Source organism: Dreissena polymorpha, chromosome 16, assembly GCF_020536995.1.
Source record: "Dreissena polymorpha isolate Duluth1 chromosome 16, UMN_Dpol_1.0, whole genome shotgun sequence".
NCBI classification, from domain to species: Eukaryota; Metazoa; Mollusca; class Bivalvia; order Myida; family Dreissenidae; genus Dreissena; species Dreissena polymorpha.
In genome coordinates, this window is record NC_068370.1 from 21,714,141 (window position 1) to 21,737,834 (window position 23,694).

At 40.1% G+C, this 23,694-nt stretch overlaps 1 protein-coding gene across 4 annotated transcripts in view; it reads right to left on the minus strand.

The window, feature by feature from the left end:
* Positions 1-1,215: 1,215 nt before the first annotated feature.
* Positions 1,216-23,694, minus strand: part of LOC127862278 (uncharacterized) — a 40,559-nt gene continuing 18,080 nt past the window's right edge. For all 4 annotated transcript variants that reach the window (XM_052401343.1, XM_052401341.1, XM_052401339.1 and 1 more), the window contains 11 exons: positions 21,433-21,522; positions 20,586-20,705; positions 18,147-18,346; positions 14,202-14,313; positions 10,410-10,576; positions 9,671-9,796; positions 8,938-9,058; positions 7,245-7,401; positions 5,015-5,052; positions 2,991-3,134; positions 1,216-2,305 (listed from right to left, as the gene is read on the minus strand). In XM_052401343.1, coding sequence (XP_052257303.1) covers positions 2,126-2,305; positions 2,991-3,134; positions 5,015-5,052; positions 7,245-7,401; positions 8,938-9,058; positions 9,671-9,796; positions 10,410-10,576; positions 14,202-14,313; positions 18,147-18,346; positions 20,586-20,705; positions 21,433-21,522 — 1,455 coding nt within the window. In that variant the 3' untranslated portion in view covers positions 1,216-2,125. The remainder of the gene's footprint in view (positions 2,306-2,990; positions 3,135-5,014; positions 5,053-7,244; positions 7,402-8,937; positions 9,059-9,670; positions 9,797-10,409; positions 10,577-14,201; positions 14,314-18,146; positions 18,347-20,585; positions 20,706-21,432; positions 21,523-23,694) is intronic.

Genomic DNA, 23,694 nt, shown 5'->3' on the forward strand with positions numbered 1-23,694 from the left:
TTTTTTTTGTATGAACATATTCTTGTTGGTGTTGGTCCAATCCCTGTGAACAATAATCATGCATAATCCTGAAAGCATGTCGTCAGATATAGTTGATCTAAGCCATGTCTTGACTCTTCTAAGAGTGTTTAATGATAATTCCACCGTACAAGTGGTGGCGAGCAGGGTTAAAAATTTGATCATCGCCTCACGCACGGCTGGAAACAAATCCGTATTTTTTACCAAATCAACAAAATCTGACTTGAATCTGTTCAATGGATTCCATCTTGCTCATTTCGTACCATGACAATGGCGTCTTGTTCAAAATGATTTATTTGATAAAATTGGTAGATGGTTTGTATCCTTGGCAATGTACCTTGTTCAATTTCAGACCCTTCTTGCACTGTGTTACGATTGTTCCTGCAATAGTTTCTGCGTCCATTTTATCAAGTACTGTAAATCCATGGAAATCTTCTCATATGACGATTTTCTCTTCACCCAGAAATCTCAGTCCGATAGACAGTTGCTCCGTTTCCAAGATATCAGCAGTCTCATCTGCTTAGATTTGTAATCCAGTTTAATTGTTTGCTGCAGTAACAATATCATCCCTCTTAGTCTTATCTGTTCATTTTGGACTCATACAAAGGTATATATATGGCATTGTCACTGGCGTGTTCTATATGTCTCTTTAATAAATCGGTAACATACAAGTTTCAATTCGAAACGATAGCAAATCATTAAAATTGCTTGGTTTTGAATCTTTACCCCTTAATGCAAGTCCATGGGTACAACAGAAAATAATTGACAAAATTGAATTAATTTTACACGATTCCTTTAAGCATTTTCACTGAAGGCACTGTCACATAAACTGTAGACAGTCCGTTCTGGATTGTTTGTGTTGGCAAGACACTTGCTAGGATCCTTTTGAGATTGATGATGCCAGACACTTATCATATGTTTTTTTGCAGCGTTATGGAAGTTGTATACTTTCAACAAGGTGTACTGACTTGTTATCTTCCAGATACACTTCATGATGCACCATGTTATGGAAGTCGTTATACTTTCGACAAGGGGTACCGACTTGTTACCTTCCAGGTACACTATATGATGCACCATTATCTGGCCTTATTCTCAAAACTCCCCCCCCAGCAGTATTCCTGCGGACGCCCATTGATCATGAATACATTCGTTTCCATACCCATTTGGGTAAAATAGATAAAAGAATATCCCAAAAACTAAATGTCATGTTTTTATTTATCCTGAAACATATGCATACAAAGAATGGATAGAGGACACAATTTAAGGGCATCATATAAGTTATAATTGTTCCCAACCATCATGCTGGCTAGCAGTAAACAGTATTCTCACTCTTGTACTTGTCAAGCTTCAATTAACAAAAGAAGGGCAAAGACAAATCTAGATCCTAATAAAAGTGAGGACATCAAATATCCTATGTCACAGAAACAGCTGCCGCCACAACATTTGATTGGACATAATCAAAAGGCATGTCAGTAACACTCCATCTCATGATGAATTGTTTTTTTTATTGATTAAATATTAACAAAGCAATAACAAACTGTATTATTTCCTCTATTAACTGGTCTTAGGGCACCTTTTTGCCTTCAACATGTCATTTCCATATTACATGCATTTATATAAAGTTATTTCAGAACTATTGATTGTTTTTGTCTTGTCAAATGGTTTCACATTAAGAACACTTCAAGTGCAGTCCATCCTGCTGGTCCCCTGCATTTGTCTGACAGATGCTAATTTAGTGTGGGTTCTAGCATGTTGTTGACATAGCATTGCACATTGACAACACTGAACGGTAGTTCCAATATGTTGAGTCTAGTTTTTGCAAGCTACAGTTAGCCATTCACCTCACTTGTTATTATTTTTCTCTATACAATTGCTTACAGTTATGCACCCTTATCAATTAAGTATTTCTAGAACTTGCTACACAGAATCACAGTCAGTGTAAGGGATTCCTGAATGAAACAACTTACAATTACATATTAAGCAGTACACTTGGTTTCCTGTATTCAACAAATGAGTTACACATGAACAAGTTCCTATTGGTTCCTTGCACCAAAAGATGATTACATGTGGATTGGCTTTTATCGGTCCCCTGCATTCAACAAATAAGTCACATATTAACAACACTGAAAGACAGTTTCTGTGTTCCATCATACTGGTCCCCAGCAGTGACCTTGCAGTCGTTAAGTTGAAGGGTTTGCAAGGTAGGTAAATGTTCCCCAAGCTTGTGGAACTCTGACTGCTGTATGGTACTTCCATATAGGGAAAGCACTTCAAGATTGGGACAATACTGAAATAAAAATTGACCAAACATAAGGAGTAATTTAGTGTTTACTTCCTTATAAACATGTAAATGCAATTCCTCCACTCTTCACTGATTGATAGTAATGTTCTCCATAGCATTCAACATTCTCAAGTACATACTTGAATAGATATTCAACATTGTAACCAAAATGTATTTACCCATAATTATGAATAGATTAACCCATTTTTGTAGTTCTACAAAAAACATGTAGGTCAGATTTAGTTAATTTTTAGAAGAAAATACATCCAGGTAAATTAAATAATATTTGACATGTTTTACTGTTGATCATAGTAAACCAGGTTTGGGAATTTATTATAAATGTATGTATGTCAAAAATATTAGCACATTTGTATATACAGTTATAACCAGTTTACATCTTTTTTTCACTTTCTATTGCGTAGGTTGTCAAAGATTTTCTCACAGACAATAACTATTTTCTGCTTGGATATCATATAAAGTATTTTTGCAGGAAATATGTCACTAAGCCGCCTTTGCAAAAAATTAAATACAATTTCTTGCCAAAATTACGTTTTTGAAGATTTTGTATACATTGCATTGATTCTGGTGAAGTACAAAACAAATCTTCATACCAAACAATGCAGTTTTGTTTCATTACCTAATATTTCCCATCACAACATCGATTAACGACGCTGCTGAATGTGGTACTCACATGTCGCAGTAGGCGCCCTACATGCCTGACCCTCGGGCAGTGCAGTGTCAGGGACCGCAGGTGTAGCAGCGGCATGCTGTGGTAGACCTGGATCTGGGAAAGACGTGATAGGTGGAGACACAGGCTGGTCAGCTTAGGACAACCCTGCACAGAAATATAGTCTTAGTGATAGGTGCAGACACAGGCTGGTCAGCTTAGGACAACCCTGCACAGAAATATAGTCTTAGTGATAGGTGGAGACACAGGCTGGTCAGCTTAGGACAACCCTGCACAGAAATATAGTCTTAGGGATAGGTGGGACACAGGCTGGTCAGCTTAGGACAACCCTGCACAGAAATATAGTCTTAGTGATAGGTGCAGACACAGGCTGTTCAGCTTAGGACAACCCTGCACAGAAATATAGTCTTAGTGATAGGTGGAGACACAGGCTGGTCAGCTTAGGACAACCCTGCACAGAAATATAGTCTTAGTGATAGGTGGAGACACATGCTGGTCAGCTTAGGACAACCCTGCACAGAAATAAAGTCTTAGTGATAGGTGGAGACACAGGCTGTTCAGCTTAGGACAACCCTGCACAGAAATATAGTCTTAGTGATAGGTGGAGACACAGGCTGGTCAGCTTATGACAACCCTGTACAGAAATAAAGTTGCAGTGATAGGTGGAGACACAGGCTGGTCAGCTTTGGACAGAAATATGGTCCCATTGCAAGAGGATATAATACATTTGGTTTATCACAGCAGTTAAAGGTTTTTTGCTTTGAGTTAATGTAACAATAAGATGTATTCCATAACTTGCAGTAAATAGTAACAAATTATGTTGATATTGATTTTAAAATGCTGGTCATAAACAAAAGGTGTGCAAATATTTCATTTCCACTTCCAACTTTATATAATAATGGTTGGTATCTGGCACATACTTAATTTCACAGGCCTAAGTTAACTGAAAAGACGTCATTAGCAAGGTAGAAATGGCTGCCTCTGATCACAGGATTAAAGATTTAGCAGAATGTTATTTTTTGGATTTTAATAGATGGCCAAAGTCATGAATACAAAAAAATCAACATGACTAATCCTTTATGATATATAATCCTTCAAACTTACATGTACCAATGGCTTAAGATGAGAAAACATGACACATATATTTTTTGAGTACTTTTCAAAAGGAAATACTATGTCCAAACATTTAAATCACAAATAAGTATATATATTTGTCAAAGTGGTGTAGCTTTGTCTAGCGATCAGAGCAATTAATCAGGAGGTCTTGGGTTTTATCTCTCACCAGGGGAGTGTTTTTTTAATATCTTCTAGGTATGCGACCTACACATAAAAGTTCATAAAAATGTCTACATCATAAGTTATTGAAAAGAATTCTCTCTAAATGACCCAACTTATTTTATTTAAATAATATTAACCTGTCGTTTGACATGTATGAAATGAAGGGTCATTTATAATCCTCTCATCACTTTTAACAAATATGCTAAGTTTCAGGACCATATTCTATGAATTTTTGAATATATTTAAGATGAAGTTTATAAGACAAGACATGAAGAAAACCTACAACTGAATATGTAAGCAAGTTTTATGCTATGTTACATAATTTTAGAGCTATTACAATATATCAGTTTATGTGGATGGACAGACAGCCAGTCGACGGATGAACAGAGGAAGGGACTGACAGACAGACATACAGAAGACATATAGCTGAATGTATACAAAGATTTATGATCATACATTTTTTGAGTTATTACAATTTTAATTTCATTTCATTTTAGTAAGAGCAACCTGACCTTTGACCTCTGATATGAAAGAGGTCATGCATAATTCACACATTGCCATTTGTAAGCACATCATGCCATTTGTAAGCACATCTGGTTCCACCCAAGTATCTTGGAACACTTTCTTCTTAAGGACAAACGGACGGAAGGAACAAACATGATAGACATAAAACTATAGTCCAACTGGGTGAAGGAGACTATGAACATTTTCAAAATGGAATTGTTTAAGAATCAATAGAGTTTACTTACTTGTATCCTTAAGAATTTCAGCTGCGGGCATGAGATTTCTAAAAAATAATGGAAAACAAGATGTAATATTATATAATGCTAATTAATTCTGTGTTTGGAACAGTACTTGGCTAAATTAACATGGAACTTACCTAAATTAAATATATTTAACCTATTATTATATTTTACCTTTGACATGATGGAATTAGTAAAATAAATGTGCAATATTTCTGAACAAGTGCTCCATGATGGCCCTGAAGCACTTTACCTAAGTTCAAGCTTCTCCAACTGTTGATGACCTGAACTTGGTGACAAAGGTTTTGACCCTAATAGAGTAAGTTTTGTAAACAAAACCTAATAGACTCAGATTCAAACATGGCCTTACTATTGTAAAAATAAACATTCTGACCAAGTTATGGCCTCTATAGTAAAAACAAAGTTTTTCAAAGATTTGACCAGGTGATTTAGGTTTAAAAGCCCATAAACCTTCAAAATCAACAAATATTTTGTAAAATATTTTAAAGAATGAAGTTAACATACAAGGGACAAAATTGTCACAAAACCAGGTTTTCATTGTGAAAAAAAAATCTGATAAAGGGAGAAAACTCAAACTGAACTTTTGAAATGACCAAAAAAAATTAACCCCCTTTGTAAGTTTTTTTTTTTTTTTAAATCTATTTTTAGTCGTGGCGACCTTGACATTAATGATATTGACGTGATTCTTTCGTGGGACACACCGTCCCATGATGGTGAACAAATGTGCCAAATGATTTTAAAATCTCACAATGAATGACATAGTTAGCCAGGACAAGCTCATTTATGGCCATTTTTGACCTTTGAACTCAAAGTGTGACCTTGACCTTGGAGATATCGACGTAATTATTTCGCGCGACACACCGTCCAATGATGGTGAACAAATGTGCCAAATGATTTTAAAATCTGACGATGAACGACATAGTTATGGCTCAGACAAGCTCATTTATGGCCATTTTTGACCTTTGAACTCAAAGTGTGACCTTGACCTTGGAGATATCGACGTAATTATTTCGCGCGACACACCGTCCAATGATGGTGAACAAATGTGCCAAATGATTTTAAAATCTGACAATGAACGACATAGTTATGGCCCGGACAAGCTTATTCCGCCAGCCCGCCAGCCCGCCAGCCAGCCAGCCCGCCAGCCAGCCAGCCAGCCCGCCCGCATTCGCCAATCTAATAACCAGTTTTTTCCTTCGGAAAACCTGGTTAATAAATAAATCAATGTTTCCTTATAGCAATAGCCGGAATTTCAATGCTAGATGTGGTCTGGTAAGATAGATTTAACAATTACAAAATGCTCTATTTTTGCAGGACAATATATTCAACACATGTTCATGTACAAAGTTAGTGTTTGTGTGTCGTATAAATAGTTTTTGTTGGGGGAAATTAAAATGGAATATATTGTGCCACAAAAAATAACAAGAGCACCGCATAACGGGTGCAACACTCGGCTGCGGGTGCAGTTTTGAATAAATGAAAGGTTGTAGAGGTCACAGTGACCTTGACCTTTGACCTAGTGACCCCAAAATGGGTGTGGCGTGTAGAACTCATCAAGGTGCATCTACATATCAAGTTTCAAAGTTGTAGGTTGAAGCACTTTGATTTTAGAGCCAATGTTCAAAACCTTTACAAACCTTGACACGGACGGCGGACACGATGAGCTGGCTATGACAATACCTCGGGTTTTCTCTGAAAACAGCCGAGCTAAAAATGAGCGTTGAAATTTAGGCTATTGCCAAAAGGAACACTCATATTTTATTGATTAATATTATTTTTCAAAATATTGTGCGAAATATTTGTTGATTTTGAGTATTTATGTTACTTTAAGACATGCATTACCAAGATTCAAACTTTGTCTAGATATTGTTCAAATAAACATCTGACAGTTTCATCAAGAATGAGTCATAAACGTGAGTGGTAACAAGGTTTTTCTAAGATTTAACCTTGTGACCTAGTTTTTAGACGCATGTGATCCAGAATCAAACTCATTCTATATATTGGCTAATTAAACATTCTGACCAAGTTTCATCAAGATCGAGTTAAAAAATGTGATCTATAAAATGGTACAAAGCCAAACCTTGAATACCAGCTTTGCACTATCGCAAGACACCAGACGTACGATGATCACAATAGCTCGCCTTGAGACTTTGTGCACAAGTAAGCTACAAAATAAGTTTAAAAAATTGTCTATACAATTTTCATCAGGCCACACCTAGAGACTCCAGGTGTATGCCCATGCAGATTGTCAAGGAAGACAACTCCGCCAGCCTCACACAGAGTTGTGTCTCCTGGGGGATGGTTCTCAGCTCAAGTCTCTCAAGGTTGGTCTCACAACTGATCAACAGCTGGGCTCTCGAACACTGCTGAAACTGATATACAAGTTTAACTATGTATCTCAACAGGCTGTTTTTGTAACAGATATAATAGTTTTACATAACATTGAAGATCAACTCATATTAATAAATGTATATCAATTTGGTAAATATCTAGGTTTATGCAGTACTACTCAATGGACATATAGGTGACTTCTTCAGGACATCAGTGGGAGTCCACGGACAGATAGGTGACTTCTTCAGGACATTAGTGGCAGTCCACAGACAGATAGATTACTTCTTCAGGACATTAGTGGCAGTCCACAGACAGATAGGTGACTTCTTCAGGACATTTGTGGGAGTCTGTCAAGAGTGTTTGCTGTCCCCTGTTCTGTTTAACCTTTTCCTTGACAAGATAATGCAGGAGTCCATAGAGGTTTGGTGGTGTTGGAGGGTCTCCTGCATTGACTCAATCAGTGGCAGACCCGTCTCTAACTTGAGATTCGCTAATGACATTGACCTAATGGTTTGCAGCAGCAGTGAACTCCAAACCTTCACCAACAGACTCTATGAAAGAGCAGTAGCATACATGATGGACGTTTGCAAAGAGACATCAAAGATCACAGTGAACAGCAGGAACAAAACCAGTGCAGACGAGACTAGCTTCAAGTACTTGGGAGCATCCCAGTCCAAGCATGGAGGTCCATATTAGAATTGACATGGCGATTGCAGCCATGGCCAGACTGAGCAGGTTGTGGGAAAACCGCTCCATCAGCTTTCCCACCAAGTACACGCTCTACAAGTCCCTTGTAGACTACATACTAATTTGCAGCTACAAAATCTGGTTGCTTTACGCGGACACATAACGCAGGATACAGACGTTTGAGCACAGATGTCTCTGAAGACTTCTCCCCATCGCCTACATGAAGCACAAGAAAAGAGTACTTCCGCAACATGAAAGCAATACTTGTTGGCCCCTCCGGGCGACCATAAAATGACGAAAGCTGGTTTGCTTTAGACACGTCACCAGGCACGACTCTCTGTACAAGACTGTGCACTAGGGCCCGCTAGAGGAAGGTTGCCAGTCCTTGCCGTCAGAAGAAAAGGTGGTTGGACAATTTGAAAGAGTGGAAGTCCCTCCCCCTTGGTTGAGCTACTCTCAGTAGCATACAACTGACCCAACTGGCGTAGAATGTCTGCCTTGCTGTCCCTAAATCCCCCCCCCCACCCCCCACAACAGCAAGACAGGTAAAGAGAATGATGAATATGATTATTATACAGTAAATAATCTCGATACACTGAATGTTAAGTGTGTGTATATGTCTGATATGTGTGCTTAGTAAAATAGGGCCCTGATGAAAACTGGACTGAACATGCCTACAACATTATCATGAAGTTTGGTAACCTTAGGATGAATACTACCCCATACCTTGCCACCATCAATAGTGGGGTAAAATAAACACAAAACAGGAATTCATAACATTTACTTAAACTGATGTATTTATTTGTTCTTCTGCTTCTCAGTCAGTTTAAGACTCCACAAAACGTGGCTTACAATATACACAAACATCTTCAAACTGATGTGATAATTACCTTTGGAAGGTTGTTGAGTGCTACTTGTCTCAGCCTGTTCACTGAGGGCAGGTCTAGGGTGGACAGGTGGAGGTGACCTGTCAAACTGCACTCCTCTATGTTGCTTGGCAACCGGAGACGCCTGAAAGGATTGGGTGGAAAACAATGCTTTATATTCACTGCACAATCAATAATGTATATAAAAATTGTGATTCATTTTCATCAAAGGACACTCATTGAAATACCCAAAAGCCCCTGATAAGCTTTTTGCACTGGGGTGCACACGTGTCAATGTATACTCTGCAGTTATGATGGTGGTAAAAGTAAATGTATGGTAAGATAAATGGTGGTAAGTCACGTCAACAAAATGTAACATTGAATGGAACAAGCATGACTTGAATTACCAAACTTGCAATGTACAATCTGCACATTCAGCAAGGCAGCCCAGTCAAAACTAGTTTTTTTTGTCATTCTTCATTGTCACTAATGTAGGCAAAGAATGTGAGTAATTGTATTCCCAATATTATTTTTGTGTGTGCTAATGTACACCAAAATTGTATTTTCTTCTGTATGTCCCACATGTGTGTGTAATGTATGCAACTTTATGCCTTTGACCCTTTAGACTTAATTTAACATATTCAACCAATCAAAATACCCACTCAAAGCATTTTCATTGGTCAATTAAAAGAATTCGAAATTATGATTGATTTGAAAAGACAAAGCATAGGTGGCATAGTCCATTGCACCGTCTCACCTCAATGCCTTGGATCCCACCAGTCTGAGAGATGCCAGGCAAGGACAGCCTTGAAGGATACTCTCCATAACCTGGTCAGATAGGCAGTCACATTTCTCTATGGAGAGCTCTACAAGACCTGCACAGCTACAAGCAAATGATGACTGCTAGTCAGTTGTACAAAATGAAAATGCAATAAATAAACATTTGTTCATGGTTTAATTTACATCACACCTCTCATGTGCAGTGTGTAAATTGCCAATTGCATAGTTTCTCTGGTTACATGTTAAACAGAAACTTGATATGATAATGATGAACTAAGTTCTTTGATTCTAGCGAAATCTGCCTATGTATACAGTTGTATATTGTATTAAATTCAGAAAAATCTATCTGAGAAGCTTGAACATACATCATTAAAGGTTATTCAATCAGTATGAGGTTTTTAACATAACACTAAAAATAGTCTGAAGATACATCTCTGTCACATAAGCTACAAGTACATCCCAGTCATTGCGGTTCAATGACGCATTATGTGTGGATCACTGGGGATGAAAACAACAGTTTTGAACATCTAAACTTCATGTTGACAACTCATTTAAAGTTTCAATTTAATTGCTTTAGAAATATGGAAGTAAACTTAAAATAACATCTTACATACCAAGAGACAGTGGTACTCAAATTCGCCCCTTCTCAAACTTCATTTCTGGGGATATATTTAGACAGTTAAAATGTTATACAGAACAATACTTAAAAGACTAACCATAGAGTTAGTGGATTTTCAGGACCATCCAGAGTACAAACTCCTTGTAGCTTCAATTTCTGCAGTTTACTGGAAGTCACACTCATCTTAGCAAAGTTGGTACCCTCCACATTTAAATGTTCAAGCCCAGACGCACTGATAAAACACTGTCTAACCATACCACAGTACTGAAATGATAATTCAAACAATCATCATCTGAATTAATATGTTGTTGTTTTTCAAATGCTTGAAGCTCAGATATTAGATATATAACTGTAAGATCATATAGAACCTTTTCACATAAAGAACCTTTTCACATAAAGAACCTTTTCACATTCCCAACATCAAGTTGTGTAAGAAGTGCCTCCTTTGATAAAAAAAATCAAGAACAAGGCTGACGATGGGGAGAATCTGGAATTGCTTAGAGGCATTATAATATTCAATGGAAAACATATTCAATAAGACAAACAAAATTGAATTTAACAAGAATGCCAACTGTACAAAAAATACGCCCATTTAAAGGTCTTGGTTACATTGATTAGAGGAAGATATATTTATCTGTGGTAAAAATGTTGGCAAACAAAGTATTATTTGAGTAAGAGGGAATGGAATGTTAAGTTAGCAAATTTGGATAATTCAAGGGCCGTAATTCAGAAGATCTTAAGGCAATATGGCTTGTTATGGAACTTGGTCAAACATATATGCCCCAAAACACTGTCACCAAGTTTCAAGATAATAAAATAACAGCTTTTTGAGCTAGAGAGAGGATAACATTAAATTGGTAAATTTTTTGATCATTCAAGCGCCGTAATTAAGATGTGCTTCAGGTGATCTGGCTGCTTATTGTACTTGGCCAAGATTTTACACCAATAAACATTGGGATCCAATTTGATCATGAAACCATTAAAACTTTTTTAGTTTAAGGCACAACAAGATTAATTTTCCCAATTTTTTAAATTCAAAGGCCATAATTCCAAAACACTTGAGGTTATCCGGCTTGTTATTAAAATTGGTCAAAATTATACACCTGCAAACATTATCAATAAAATTCATGATTATAATAATTAAACTTTTTGAGTACGAGATTGGAAAAGTTTAATTTAGCCATTTGTTTTCCTTGTTCAAGGGCCATTATAAAGAGAGGTTTGAGATAATCTGGTTATCAAACTTGTAGGTCGCCGTGGTGTAATGGATATGGTGTCCGCCTAGCGACCGGGAGGTCACGGGTTCGATCCCCACCGTGGGAGCGTTCTTTAGATCTCCCCCAAAGACACCAAGTACTGGTTCTAGGCCCAGGAAACGGACTCGAGAGCGTTTATATAAGCCTTAGGCTTTCGATGCAATCGAGCTAAAATAAATAGGTTTAAACTAAACTTGGCCAAGATTATGATGATCTGATTTAAACTATATGAGTTATGCCTCGGTCACACTGTCACGAATTAGAGCTACGAACGAGCTACGAATACTTTTCGGCACAGTTCGTAGCTATCCTTACTGGACCGTGGCTCTCCGTTCTTGATCCGTGATCAGTCGTAGTAGTTTTTGGATGTCCGTAGCGACTCTTGACAAATTTTGAACATGTTAAAAAAATTGCTACCAATTTATCGACCCTAGCGTATCCGTAGCAGTCCGTACTAAACCATACTGATCCATATTAGTTCATAACGACACTGTAGTCGTCCGTACCTTTTCGTAGGCCCACAGATTTTCAAGGACTTCTACAGATTGATACGAAGAACTACGGAGCGTTACGGTTACGCTACCTATTAGCTACGATTATTCCACGGATATACTGTGACTTTGACCTAGTGACCTGAAAATCAATAGGGGTCATCTGCCAGTCATGATCAATGTACCTATGAAGTTTCATGATCCTAGGCCTAATTATTCTTGAGTTATCATCAGGAAACCATTTTACTGTTTCGAGGCACTGTGACCTTTACCTTTGACCTAGTGACCTGAAAATTAATAGGGGTCATCTGCCAGTCATGATCAATGTACCTATGAAGTTTCATGATCCTTGGCGTAAGCATTCTTGAGTTATCATCCGGAAACCATTTTACTATTTCGAGTCACTGTAACCTTGACCTTTGACATAGTGACCTGAAAATCAATAGGGGTTATCTGCCAGTCATGATCAATGAACTTATGAACTTTCATGATCCTAGGCGTAAGCATTCTTGAGTTATCATCCGGAAACCATTTTACTGTTTCGAATCACTGTGACCTTGACCTTTGACCTAGTGACCTGAAAATCAATAGGGGTCATCTGCCAGTCATGATCAATGTACCTATGAATTTTCATGATCCTAGGCATAAGCATTCTTGAGTTATCATCCGGAAACCATTTTACTTTTTCGAATCACTGTGACCTTGACCTTTGACCTAGTGACCTGAAAATCAATAGGGGTCATCTGCCAGTCATGATCAATGTACCTATGAATTTTCATGATCCTAGGCATAAGCATTCTTGAGTTATCATCCGTAAAACCATTTTACTTTTTCGAATCACTGTGACCTTGACCTTTGACCTAGTGACCTGAAAATCAATAGGGGTCATCTGCCAGTCATGATCAATGTACCTATGAAGTTTCATGATCCTAGGCCTAAGCGTTCTTGAGTTATCATCTGGAAACCATCTGGTGGATGGACCGACTGATGGACCGACCGACCGACAGACAGACCGACATGTGCAAAACAATATACCCCCTCTTCTTCGAAGGGGGGCATAAAAAGGAGGTGGTGGATTAGAGACTGGCTTTTAAGACGACCCAGCTCTTGGTTTTGGATGGAGGAGGTAGACTCTTCCCCAGACACGGCTGATTCCATTATTTTTGTTACGTGCTGTTGCTGCAACTTGCATGTTCTCGTTTTGGGAGTCATTCTATGTATGACAATACAAGAGGCTGTGGGCGCAATGTTCAATCGTAGTTCATTCCTACCTGTCGGTACCAGTCCGTCACAATTCCCACTGCTTCGTAGCAGACCGTTCTAGTTCGTACTTACCCGTACTAGACAGCAGCGGATCCGTAGTTAGATCGTACTGATTCGCGTAGCATCATACTTAATCGTACCAGACCGTAGCAGATTCGTTGTTTGATCGTACCGATTCGTGGCGCTCCTTACTAAATCGTGTCGATAAGTAGCAGTCCGTACCTTTCCTTGTGCGTTTTCCAACATTTTGATGGTAGATCGTTGTGCTCCGTACTGAAATCGTAGCGGCTTACGAATTTTGACAATTTCATAGTCATTCGTAGCCGATTGAATCGAAGCTCATTCGTAGCTCTGATTCGTGACAGTGTGACCGAGGCATAACAGAGCAAACAAGATATAAGCTTTTTTCACCAATTGAAGGGCTATATTTCAGAAGTACTTCAGATGATCTTGCTGTTTACCAAACTTGGCCCCGAACATTTTCTAACAAACATTATTGCCAAATTTTATTATGATCCGATTTTAACTATGTGATTAAATGAGCAACCATTGTTTTTCTGGACCCTGATATATGTAGATTATAGGGCCAAATAATTCAATAGCCTCAAAGATTTACCAAAGTTATCACTTGTCTTTCAAGCTCCAGCTCAAAAAGCACTTTCAATCATGAAGAACATGTACATGGTGAATGTTTGTGCTTTAACAATTGCTGGCCATGTTAATATTCATATTAAGAGCCTCCTTTTTCAGCTGCATGCATGAAGAACAATTGATTCATACAAATAAACAAACTTTTACACTGGAATAATGTATAGATTTGAAACTCAGTACTGACCATGCTTGTACCTCACAAGTTATCTACCAAGCTTGCAATCTCACCTCAATGTTAAGCGATGTCAATGAAGGCACATTCTGGACTTCCAAAGATTTCAGTTTTCCACAATGATTAAAGGTCACTGTCTTTATAGCCTTCCAGAAGTCAAGTCTGAACCTTAAAACATTAAAATATTATATAAGTGATAAGAACATTCAAAAAAAGTTTTTTTCATAGTAATGAAACAGAACTATCATTAAAAGTGATTGATGCTCAAAGAGGATGTACTTTGACAATATATGGATGAATTGTGTGTAAACAAATTATTATTCAATAATTTCCTAAAAATTTCTTGAGCGGCATGACAAGAAAATAGGTGAATTGTGTCTTCACAGTTCACTTCTTCATTGTGCAAACACCATTCCAATTTAATTTCATATATAGGATATTGTTTGCAACACAAAGTATGCAATGCACAATGATAAAAGTAAAATTTGCCTATGTTCAAGGGCACATAATTGTGCAACAATTAACAGTACATAAACAAACATAAACTCCTGCGCCTATACACAGTATAAACAACACTACTATACAATTTCGTTTTGATACACAAAAAACTCTTTTTGACACAAAATACACATGAACAATGATATAGTTAAGAATCCAAAATGTGGCTCAATTTAAGGGCAAATAACTCTGCAAAGAATATTACGACATACAGAAAAATAGTGTTTCATGTTGATACACATAAAACTAATCTAAAACTAGGTCCCGGTGGTGAAGTGGATGAGGTGTCCGCCTAGCGATCAGGAGTTCGTGGGTTCGCTTCCTACTCGGGGAGCGTTCTCATTTTCTCCTCCATAGACACCAAGTACTGGTTCTTTCCAGGAAACGGACTCGACAGTGTCTATATCTGCCAAAAGGCATTCCTGTAATAGTCAGCAATTGACTGTAGGAAGTACAAAGTAGAAGTAATCGATTAATTCATATTATTCAATTCAGTATCAAGTACACATGTACAATGAAGTTAGTATCGGAAAATGGCACATAACTCTGCAGAAAATATCATGACATATATGAACATTATATTTTGCACCTAACCATTGTACAAAAAACTCATTTATTAAGTTTCATGCTGATGCCTCTAAAAACTGAGAGACAAGTTTGTGACACATGATGGTTTGTGTAAGGTATATATACCTTTCTTGCTATATACAACAAAAAATGAGTGAACCTCTATGTTGTATAAGTAACATATCTTTAAATGTTCATGTTGATGGGCAGAAAACTGAGAAAAAAGTATGCGCTACAAAAGGACATGTGCAGCATGACAGACAAACTGACCAACCTGCCAACTGGCTGACCATAAGAGTGACCAACCTGCCAACCGACAGCGTAACCAACCGGACAACCGGCGACCGATAGGGTGATCAACCTGCCAACCAGCTGACTCACAATGTGACCAACCTGCCAACCAGCTGACTCACAATGTGACCAACCTGCCAACCGGTTGACTCACAATGTGATCAACCTGCCAACCGGCTGACCAACAGGGTGACCAACCTGCCAACCGGCTGACCGACAGCGTAACCAACCTGCCAACCGACAGGGTGACCAACCTGCCAACTGGCTGACCATCAGGGTGACCAACCTGCCAACTGGCTGACCAACAGGGTGACCAACCTGCCAACTGGCTGACCAACAGGGTGACCAACCTGCCAACTGGCTGACCAACAGGGTGACCAACCTGCCAACCGGCTGACCGACAGGGTGACCAACCTGCCAACTGGCTGACCGACAGCGTAACCAACCTGCCAACTGACAGGGTGACAAACCTGCCAACCAGCTGACCAACAGGGTGACCAACCTGCCAACCGGCTGACCGACAGCGTAACCAACCTGCCAACCGACAGGGTGAACAACCTGGCAACCGGCTGACCAACAGGGTGACCAACCTGCCAACCGGCTGACCAACAGGGTGACCAACCTGCCAACTGGCTGACCAACAGCGTAACCAACCTGCCAACTGGCTGACCGACAGGGTGACCAACCTGCCAACCGGCTGACCAACAGGGTGACCAACCTGCCAACCGGCTGACCAACAGGGTGACCAACCTGCCAACTGGCTGACCGACAGCGTAACCAACCTGCCAACCGACAGGGTGACCAACCTGCCAACCGGCTGACCAACCTGCCAACCGGCTGACCGACAGCGTAACCAACCTGCCAACCGACAGGGTGACCAACCTGCCAACCGGCTGACCAACAGGGTGACCAACCTGCCAACTGGCTGACCGACAGCGTAACCAACCTGCCAACCGACAGGGTGACCAACCTGCCAACCGGCTGACCAACAGGGTGACCAACCTGCCAACCGGCTGACCAACAGGGTGACCAACCTGCCAACCGGCTGACCGACAGCGTAACCAACCTGCCAACCGACAGGGTGACCAACCTGCCAACCGGCTGACCAACAGGGTGACCAACCTGCCAACCGGCTGACCAACAGGGTGACCAACCTGCCAACTGGCTGACCAACAGCGTAACCAACCTGCCAACCAGCTGACAGACAGGGTGACCAACCTGCTGACCGACAGGGTGACCAACCTGCCAACCGGCTGGCCGACAGGGTGACCAACCTTCGAACCGGTTTACCGACAGGGTGACCAACCTGCTGACTGACAAGGTGACCAACCTGCCAACCGACTGACCGACAGGGTGACCAACCGGCTGACCGACAGGGTGACCAACCTGCCAACCGGCTGACTGACAGGGTGACCAACCTGCCAACCAGCTGACTAAACTGCCAACCGGCTGACCAACAGGGTGACCAACCTGCCAACAGGCTGACCAACAGGGTGACCAACCTGCCAACTGGCTGACCAACAGCGTAACCAACCTGCCAACCGGCTGACAGACAGGGTGACCAACCTGCTGACCGACAGGGTGACCAACCGGCTGACCGACAGGGTGACCAACCTGCCAACCGGCTGACTGACAGGGTGACCAACCTGCCAACCAGCTGACCAAACTGCCAACCGGCTGACCAACAGGGTGACCAACCTGCCAACCGGCTGACCAACAGGGTGACCAACTGGCTGACCTACAGGGTGACCAACCTGCCAAACGGCTGACCGACAGGGTGACCAACCTGCCAACCAGCTGACTGACAGGGTGAGCAACCAGCTTACCCACAATGTGACCAACCTGCCAACTGGCTGACCAACAGGGTGACCAACCTGCTGACCGACAGAATGACCAACCTGCCAACCGGCTGACCGACAGGGTGACCAACCTGCAAACCGGCTGACCGACAGGGTGAGCAACCGGCTTACCCATAATGTGACCAACCTGCCAACTGGCTGACCGACAGGGTAAGCAACCTGCCAACAGGCTTACCCACAATGTGACAAACCTGCCAACCGGCTGACAGACAGGGTGACCAACCTGCCAACCGGCTTACCGACAGGGTGACCAACCTGCCAACCGGCTTACCGACAGGGTGAACAATCTGCCAACCAGCTTACCGACAGGGTTACCAACCTGCCAACCGGCTGACTTACAGGGTGACCAACCGGCTAACCCACAGGGTGACCAACCGGCCAACCAGCTGACCGACAGATTGACCAACCTGCCAACCGGCTAACCCACAGGGTGACCAACCTGCCAACTGACTGACTGACAGGGTGACCAACCTGCCAACCGGCTGACCGACAGGGTGATTTCAGTAAACCACTGCACAAACTTTGTTCACTGTGGTATTACAATATTAAAAATCTTAATATTTCAAACTCAATTGTTTGAAATAAAAGTGTAAATATTTTTCATTGTTGTGGAATAAAAACTACAGGGGAGGAAAATGCACAAAAATAAAGGTTCAACAAAAACTCTTCACTGTTAAATTGATGGAGCAAAGTTAAGATCTATTTGTGAAACTATTGAAATTAAAAGAAAGATAATCAGCTAAATGGAGATTAAATCACAACTCTTTTCTTTTCAAACTAACTGACTGTTTAAGAAAGGCGCATCTCTGCAGATCTAAGACTTGAAGATGGCTGAAGTGCTGCAGACACCGTGACATCACGTCCCCATGGAAACCTTTGAGCACATGACATCTAAGAACTTCAAGGTCAGGGACTCCGATTCCATTTGAAAATGGCTCACCAAACTTACATTCCACTAAAGTTTCCAGACCTTGAAGGCGGGAAATCTGCAATCAGAATGAAGAGAATTTACAACTGAATGATGCCACAAAATCAGGTTTTAAATAAACAAGGGCTGTTTGTAAAACATGCATGCCCCCATATGGGCTGTCAGTTGTAGTGGCAGCAATTGAGTTAATACATTTTTTGTCACTGTGACCTTGACCTTTGACCTAACGACCTGAAAATCAATAGGGGTCATCTGCCAGTCATGATCAATGTACCTATGAAGTTTCATGACTCTAGGCGTAAGCATTCTTGAGTTATCCTCAGGAAACCATTTTACTGTTTCGAGTCACTGTGACCTTGACCTTTGACCTAGTGACCTGAAAATAAATAGGGGTCATCTGCCAGTCATGATCAATGTACCTATGAAGTTTTATGATCCTAGGCGTAAGCATTCTTGAGTTATGAACAAGAAAACATTTTACTGTTTCGAGTCACTGTGACCTTGACCTTTGACCTAGCGACCTGAAAATCAATATGGGTCATCTGCCAGTCATGATCAATTTTCCTATGAAGTTTCATGATCCTAGGCGTAAGCATTCTTGAGTTATCATCCGGAAACCATTTTACTGTTTCAAGTCACTGTGACCTTGACCTTTGACCTAGTGACCTGAAAATCAATAGGGGTCATCTGCCAGTCATGATCAATGTACCTATGAAGTTTCATGATCCTAGGCGTAAGCATTCTTAAGTTATCATCCGGAAACCATTTTACTGTTTCGAGTCACTGTGACCTTGACCTTTGACCTAGTGACCTGAAAATCAATAGGGGTCATTTGCCAGTCATGATCAATGTACCTATGAAGTTTCATGATCCTAGGCGTAAGCATTCTTGAGTTATCATCCGGAAACCATTTTACTATTTCGAGTCACTGTGACCTTGACCTTTGACCTAGTGACCTGAAAATCAATAGGGGTCATCTGCCAGTCATGATCAATGTACCTGTGAAGTTTCATGATCCTAGGCCTAAGCATTCTTGAGTTATCATCCGGAAACCATTTTACTAGTTCGAGTCACTGTGACCTTTGACCTAGTGACCTGAAAATCAATAGGGGTCATCTGCCAGTCATGATCAATGTACCTATGAAGTTTCATGATCCTAGGCCTAAGCGTTCTTGAGTTATCATCTGGAAACCATCTGGTGGACGGACCCACAGACGGACCGACCAACATGTGCAAAACAATATACCCCATCTTCTTCGAAGGGGGGCATAAAAATAGAATGTACATAGAATGCTTTATCAAGATTGTTAAATGCAAACTTTAGCTATTTACCCCAAACCACATGTTTGACCCTACCAACCCGCACAGTCCACACCCATATCAATCAATATAAAAGATGGAGGATAATGTTAATTAATTTTCATTGATTTATATTCATTCGTATTGAAAAGCCTAGTTCAAGTGTTAGCATTGAAGCAGTGTGTTTGAAGATAATATTAGGTTGTATTTTTTGTGTGACACTCATTCTCGTTTAGGTACTTTGCACAATAGAGCAGAGCTTCTTTAAGTAATTTGGGTAAAGGACCACCTAATGAAAGTTTATATGAATTTATAAGAACAAAATAGCTGTAAGATGTGTTTCTATTATTAGCTTTTGACGCTACATTGTGTAGTGCAGTGAAGCACATATTTGGTAGCAGAAACTCCAAACAACATTTGTTAATTTTTCATGAAGTTTGTCATGAAATTTTGAAAATATTACTGGATTAAAAAACTTAAAACACAATTAGTTAACTACAGCGTAATGCTTGCACAACTACTTGGCCATCCACCCCATTTTGGGCTTAATTAGAAAAAATCCAGATAAAACAATCATAACTGACACTGAAAATTTACACACCTACATGCGCTTTGTTTATCTGTGACAAGGTTAAATTTATTGATTTTGTGTGGATTTATTTTCAATGGATTATCAAAGATAAACATAACTTGTATTTAATATTCTGCAAGTATAACATTTATTGAATTTTACAAGTGAAAGCACGCATAATATACATGACAATAATATATGGTTGTGACCTTTAACCATAAAGATATTGGCAATCCTGTGAACAACGGCTATTGAAATGTGCTTAGTGACAGCATAGGCCGTTTCTAAGAAAATCACAATTGAAAACATTTAAGTTAGTTTAGAAAGCAAATGTATAACTTGTCAATGCCATAAACATTCACAATAGCATAAAAGATGACGGACACTTTATATTTTCTAAGGTTAACTTCACTCTCAAAACATTTACCTGTCGTCCATACATCAGATGGTCAAAGAAATTTTGTTCAGAGATGTCCAGGCATTCCCGTAACATCAGTTCTTTAAGTTTTGGCATGGTCAGCTTTAGAAATGATGTCTTGGGTGAGTTCTAATAACATATACCACAATACATGTACGTCATTTATGTTAAAACATGGTATTACCATAAATTTAAATTTACTTATTCCTGTACATATACAACAAAGATGAAAAAAAAATTAAATGACAAATTCAAAACATATTATAATTACACAAGGTATCATGGGTAGTATTGGTTGACAAAAAGAAGATTCAAACCCTGATTACAACTACTGGTAAATGCAAAACACAGTATCACAAAGTATGAACACACTTCACCATGTCTCTTCACTTGTAATCACATAAGACAACTCCCTGTAAGACAGTGGGAACCTAGCATTATATGAGCTGCGTTCTGGCTAAGCAGGGCACCATGCATGTGGGTAATGTTTCGTCTCAGTGCAGTCCACCTAGTCTGCTTTAGTGGTATTTTTTGTTTAAAGGAAGTCACTTGTTGGCAAAACTCCAGTGTAGTTGAGATGTGTTGTCCCTTATTAGCCTGTGCAGACTTCTAGGCTTATCTGGGACAACACTTTACGTACATGCATTAAGCCCAATTTACTCAGAACAAGGCTTATTTTATAACAAGCTTCACACACTCTGGTTCAAATGATTGGACTCATTTTCACGGATGCAGCTTAAAAATTTACATTTTTGACTATGACTTCTTCTCAGTAAATTGTTAATAAGAAAATCAAATAAAATCTGAATTCTCATCTTTTTGACCGTCCACTGACAAAAACTAGGTTTATTGTTACCTGGAATTCAAAAGATGTAAGATTCTCTGACACCAAGTTAACCATGTTCCAGGAGTTACCTCCATAGCATAGTTTCTGTAGATAAGGCAACTGGAATATAGAAGTAATTAACAGTGGTATTGTATTCAAACTGTCCTATGTCCATTTAAACCAACTGTCAACAATTCTGTAAGTTACAAGCAGGCTGATTTGAAGGACATGTGCAAAATAAATCTTGCTTAATAAACTTATTTTATTTCTGAATTTAGTCACCAAGGCTCATGGTTACTAGGCATGGGTACCTAAACTATTCACAAAATCTCATGGTTGCTAGGAATGGAGGGAGAAACTATTCACCGAAGCTAAAGGTTACTATGCATGGGAACAGAAACCATTCACTAAGGCTCATGGTTGCTAGGCATGGGAACATCAACTATTCACCAAGGCTCATGGTCACTAGGCATGGAAACATCAACTGTTCAGCAAGGATTCACAAAAGCTCATGGTTGCTAGGCATGGGAACATCAACTATTCACCAAGGCTCATGGTCACTAGGCATGGAAACATCAACTGTTCAGCAAGGATTCACAAAAGCTCATGGTTGCTAGGCATGGGAACATCAACTATTCACCAAGGCTCATGGGTGCTAAGCATGGGAACATCAACTGTTCAACAAGGCTCATGGTTACTAGGCATGGGAGAAGAAACCATTCACAAATGCTCATATTAGATAGGCATGGGAACATATACTATTCACCGAAGCTCATGGTTACAAGGCATGGGAACATGAACTTTTCATCAAGCCTAATGATAACCAGGCATGGGAACATATTCTATTCACCAAGGCTCATGGTTGCTAGGCATGGAAACATATATTATTCATCAAGGCTAATGGTAACTAGGCATGGGAACATATACTATTCACCAAGGCTCATGGTTGGTAGGCATGGGAACATATACTATTCACCAAGGCTCATGGTTGGTAGGCATGGGAACATATACTTTTCAACAAGGCTCATGGTGGCTAGGCATGGGAACATATACTATTCACTAAGGCTTATGGTAGCTAGGCATGGGTACGTAAACTATTTACCAATGCTCATGTTACTGGGCATGGGAACATATACTTTTCACCAAGGCTCATGGTTGCTCGGCATGGGAACATATACTTTTCACCAAGACTCATGGTTGCTAGGCATGGGAACATATACTATTTACCAAGGCTCGTGTTACTGGGCATGGGTACATATAATTTTCACAAAGGCTTATGGTTGCTAGGCATGGGAACATATACTTTTTAGCAAGGCTCATGGTTGCTAGGCATGGGAACATATACTATTCAACAAGGCTCATGGTGCTAGGCATAGGAACATATACCATTCACAAAGGCTCATGGTTTCTAGGCATGGGAACATATACTATTGAGCAAGGCTCATGGTTGCTAGGCATGAGATCATATACTATTCACCAAGGCTCATGGTAACTAGGCATGGCAACATATACTATTCATCAAGGCTCATGGTTGCTAGGCATGGGAACATATACTATTAACCAAGGCTCATGGTTGCTAGGCATCGGAACGTATACTATTCACAAAGGCTCATGGTTGCTAGGCATGGGAACATATACTATTCAACAAGGCTCATGGTTGCTAGGCTTAGGAAAATATACTATTCACAAAGGCTCATGGTTGCTAGACATGAGAACAAATACTATTGAGCAAGGCTCATGGTTGCTAGGCATGGGAACATATACTATTCACCAAGGCTCATGGTAACTAGGCATGGGAACATATACTAGTCATCAAGGCTCATGGTTGCTAGGCATGGGAACATACAACATTAATCTAGGCTCATGGTTGCTAGGCATGGGAACATATACTATTTACCAAGGCTCCTGGTTGCTAGGCATGGGAACATATACGTTTTACAAAGGCTCATGTTTACTAGGCATGGGAACATATACTTCTTACCAAGGCTCATGTTCCTGGGCATGGGAACATATACTATTAACCAAGGCTCATGGTTGCTAGGCATGGGGACATATACTATAAAACAAGCTCATGGTTGCTAGACATGGGAACATATACTATTTACCAAGGCTCATGTTACTGGGCATGGGAACATAAATTATTCACCAAGGCTCATGGTTTCTAGGCATGGGAACATATACTTTTCACCAAGGCTCATGGTTGCTCGGCATGGAAACATATACTATTCACCAAGGCTCATGGTTGCTAGGCATGGGAACATAAACTATTGACCAAGGCTCATTGTTGCTAGG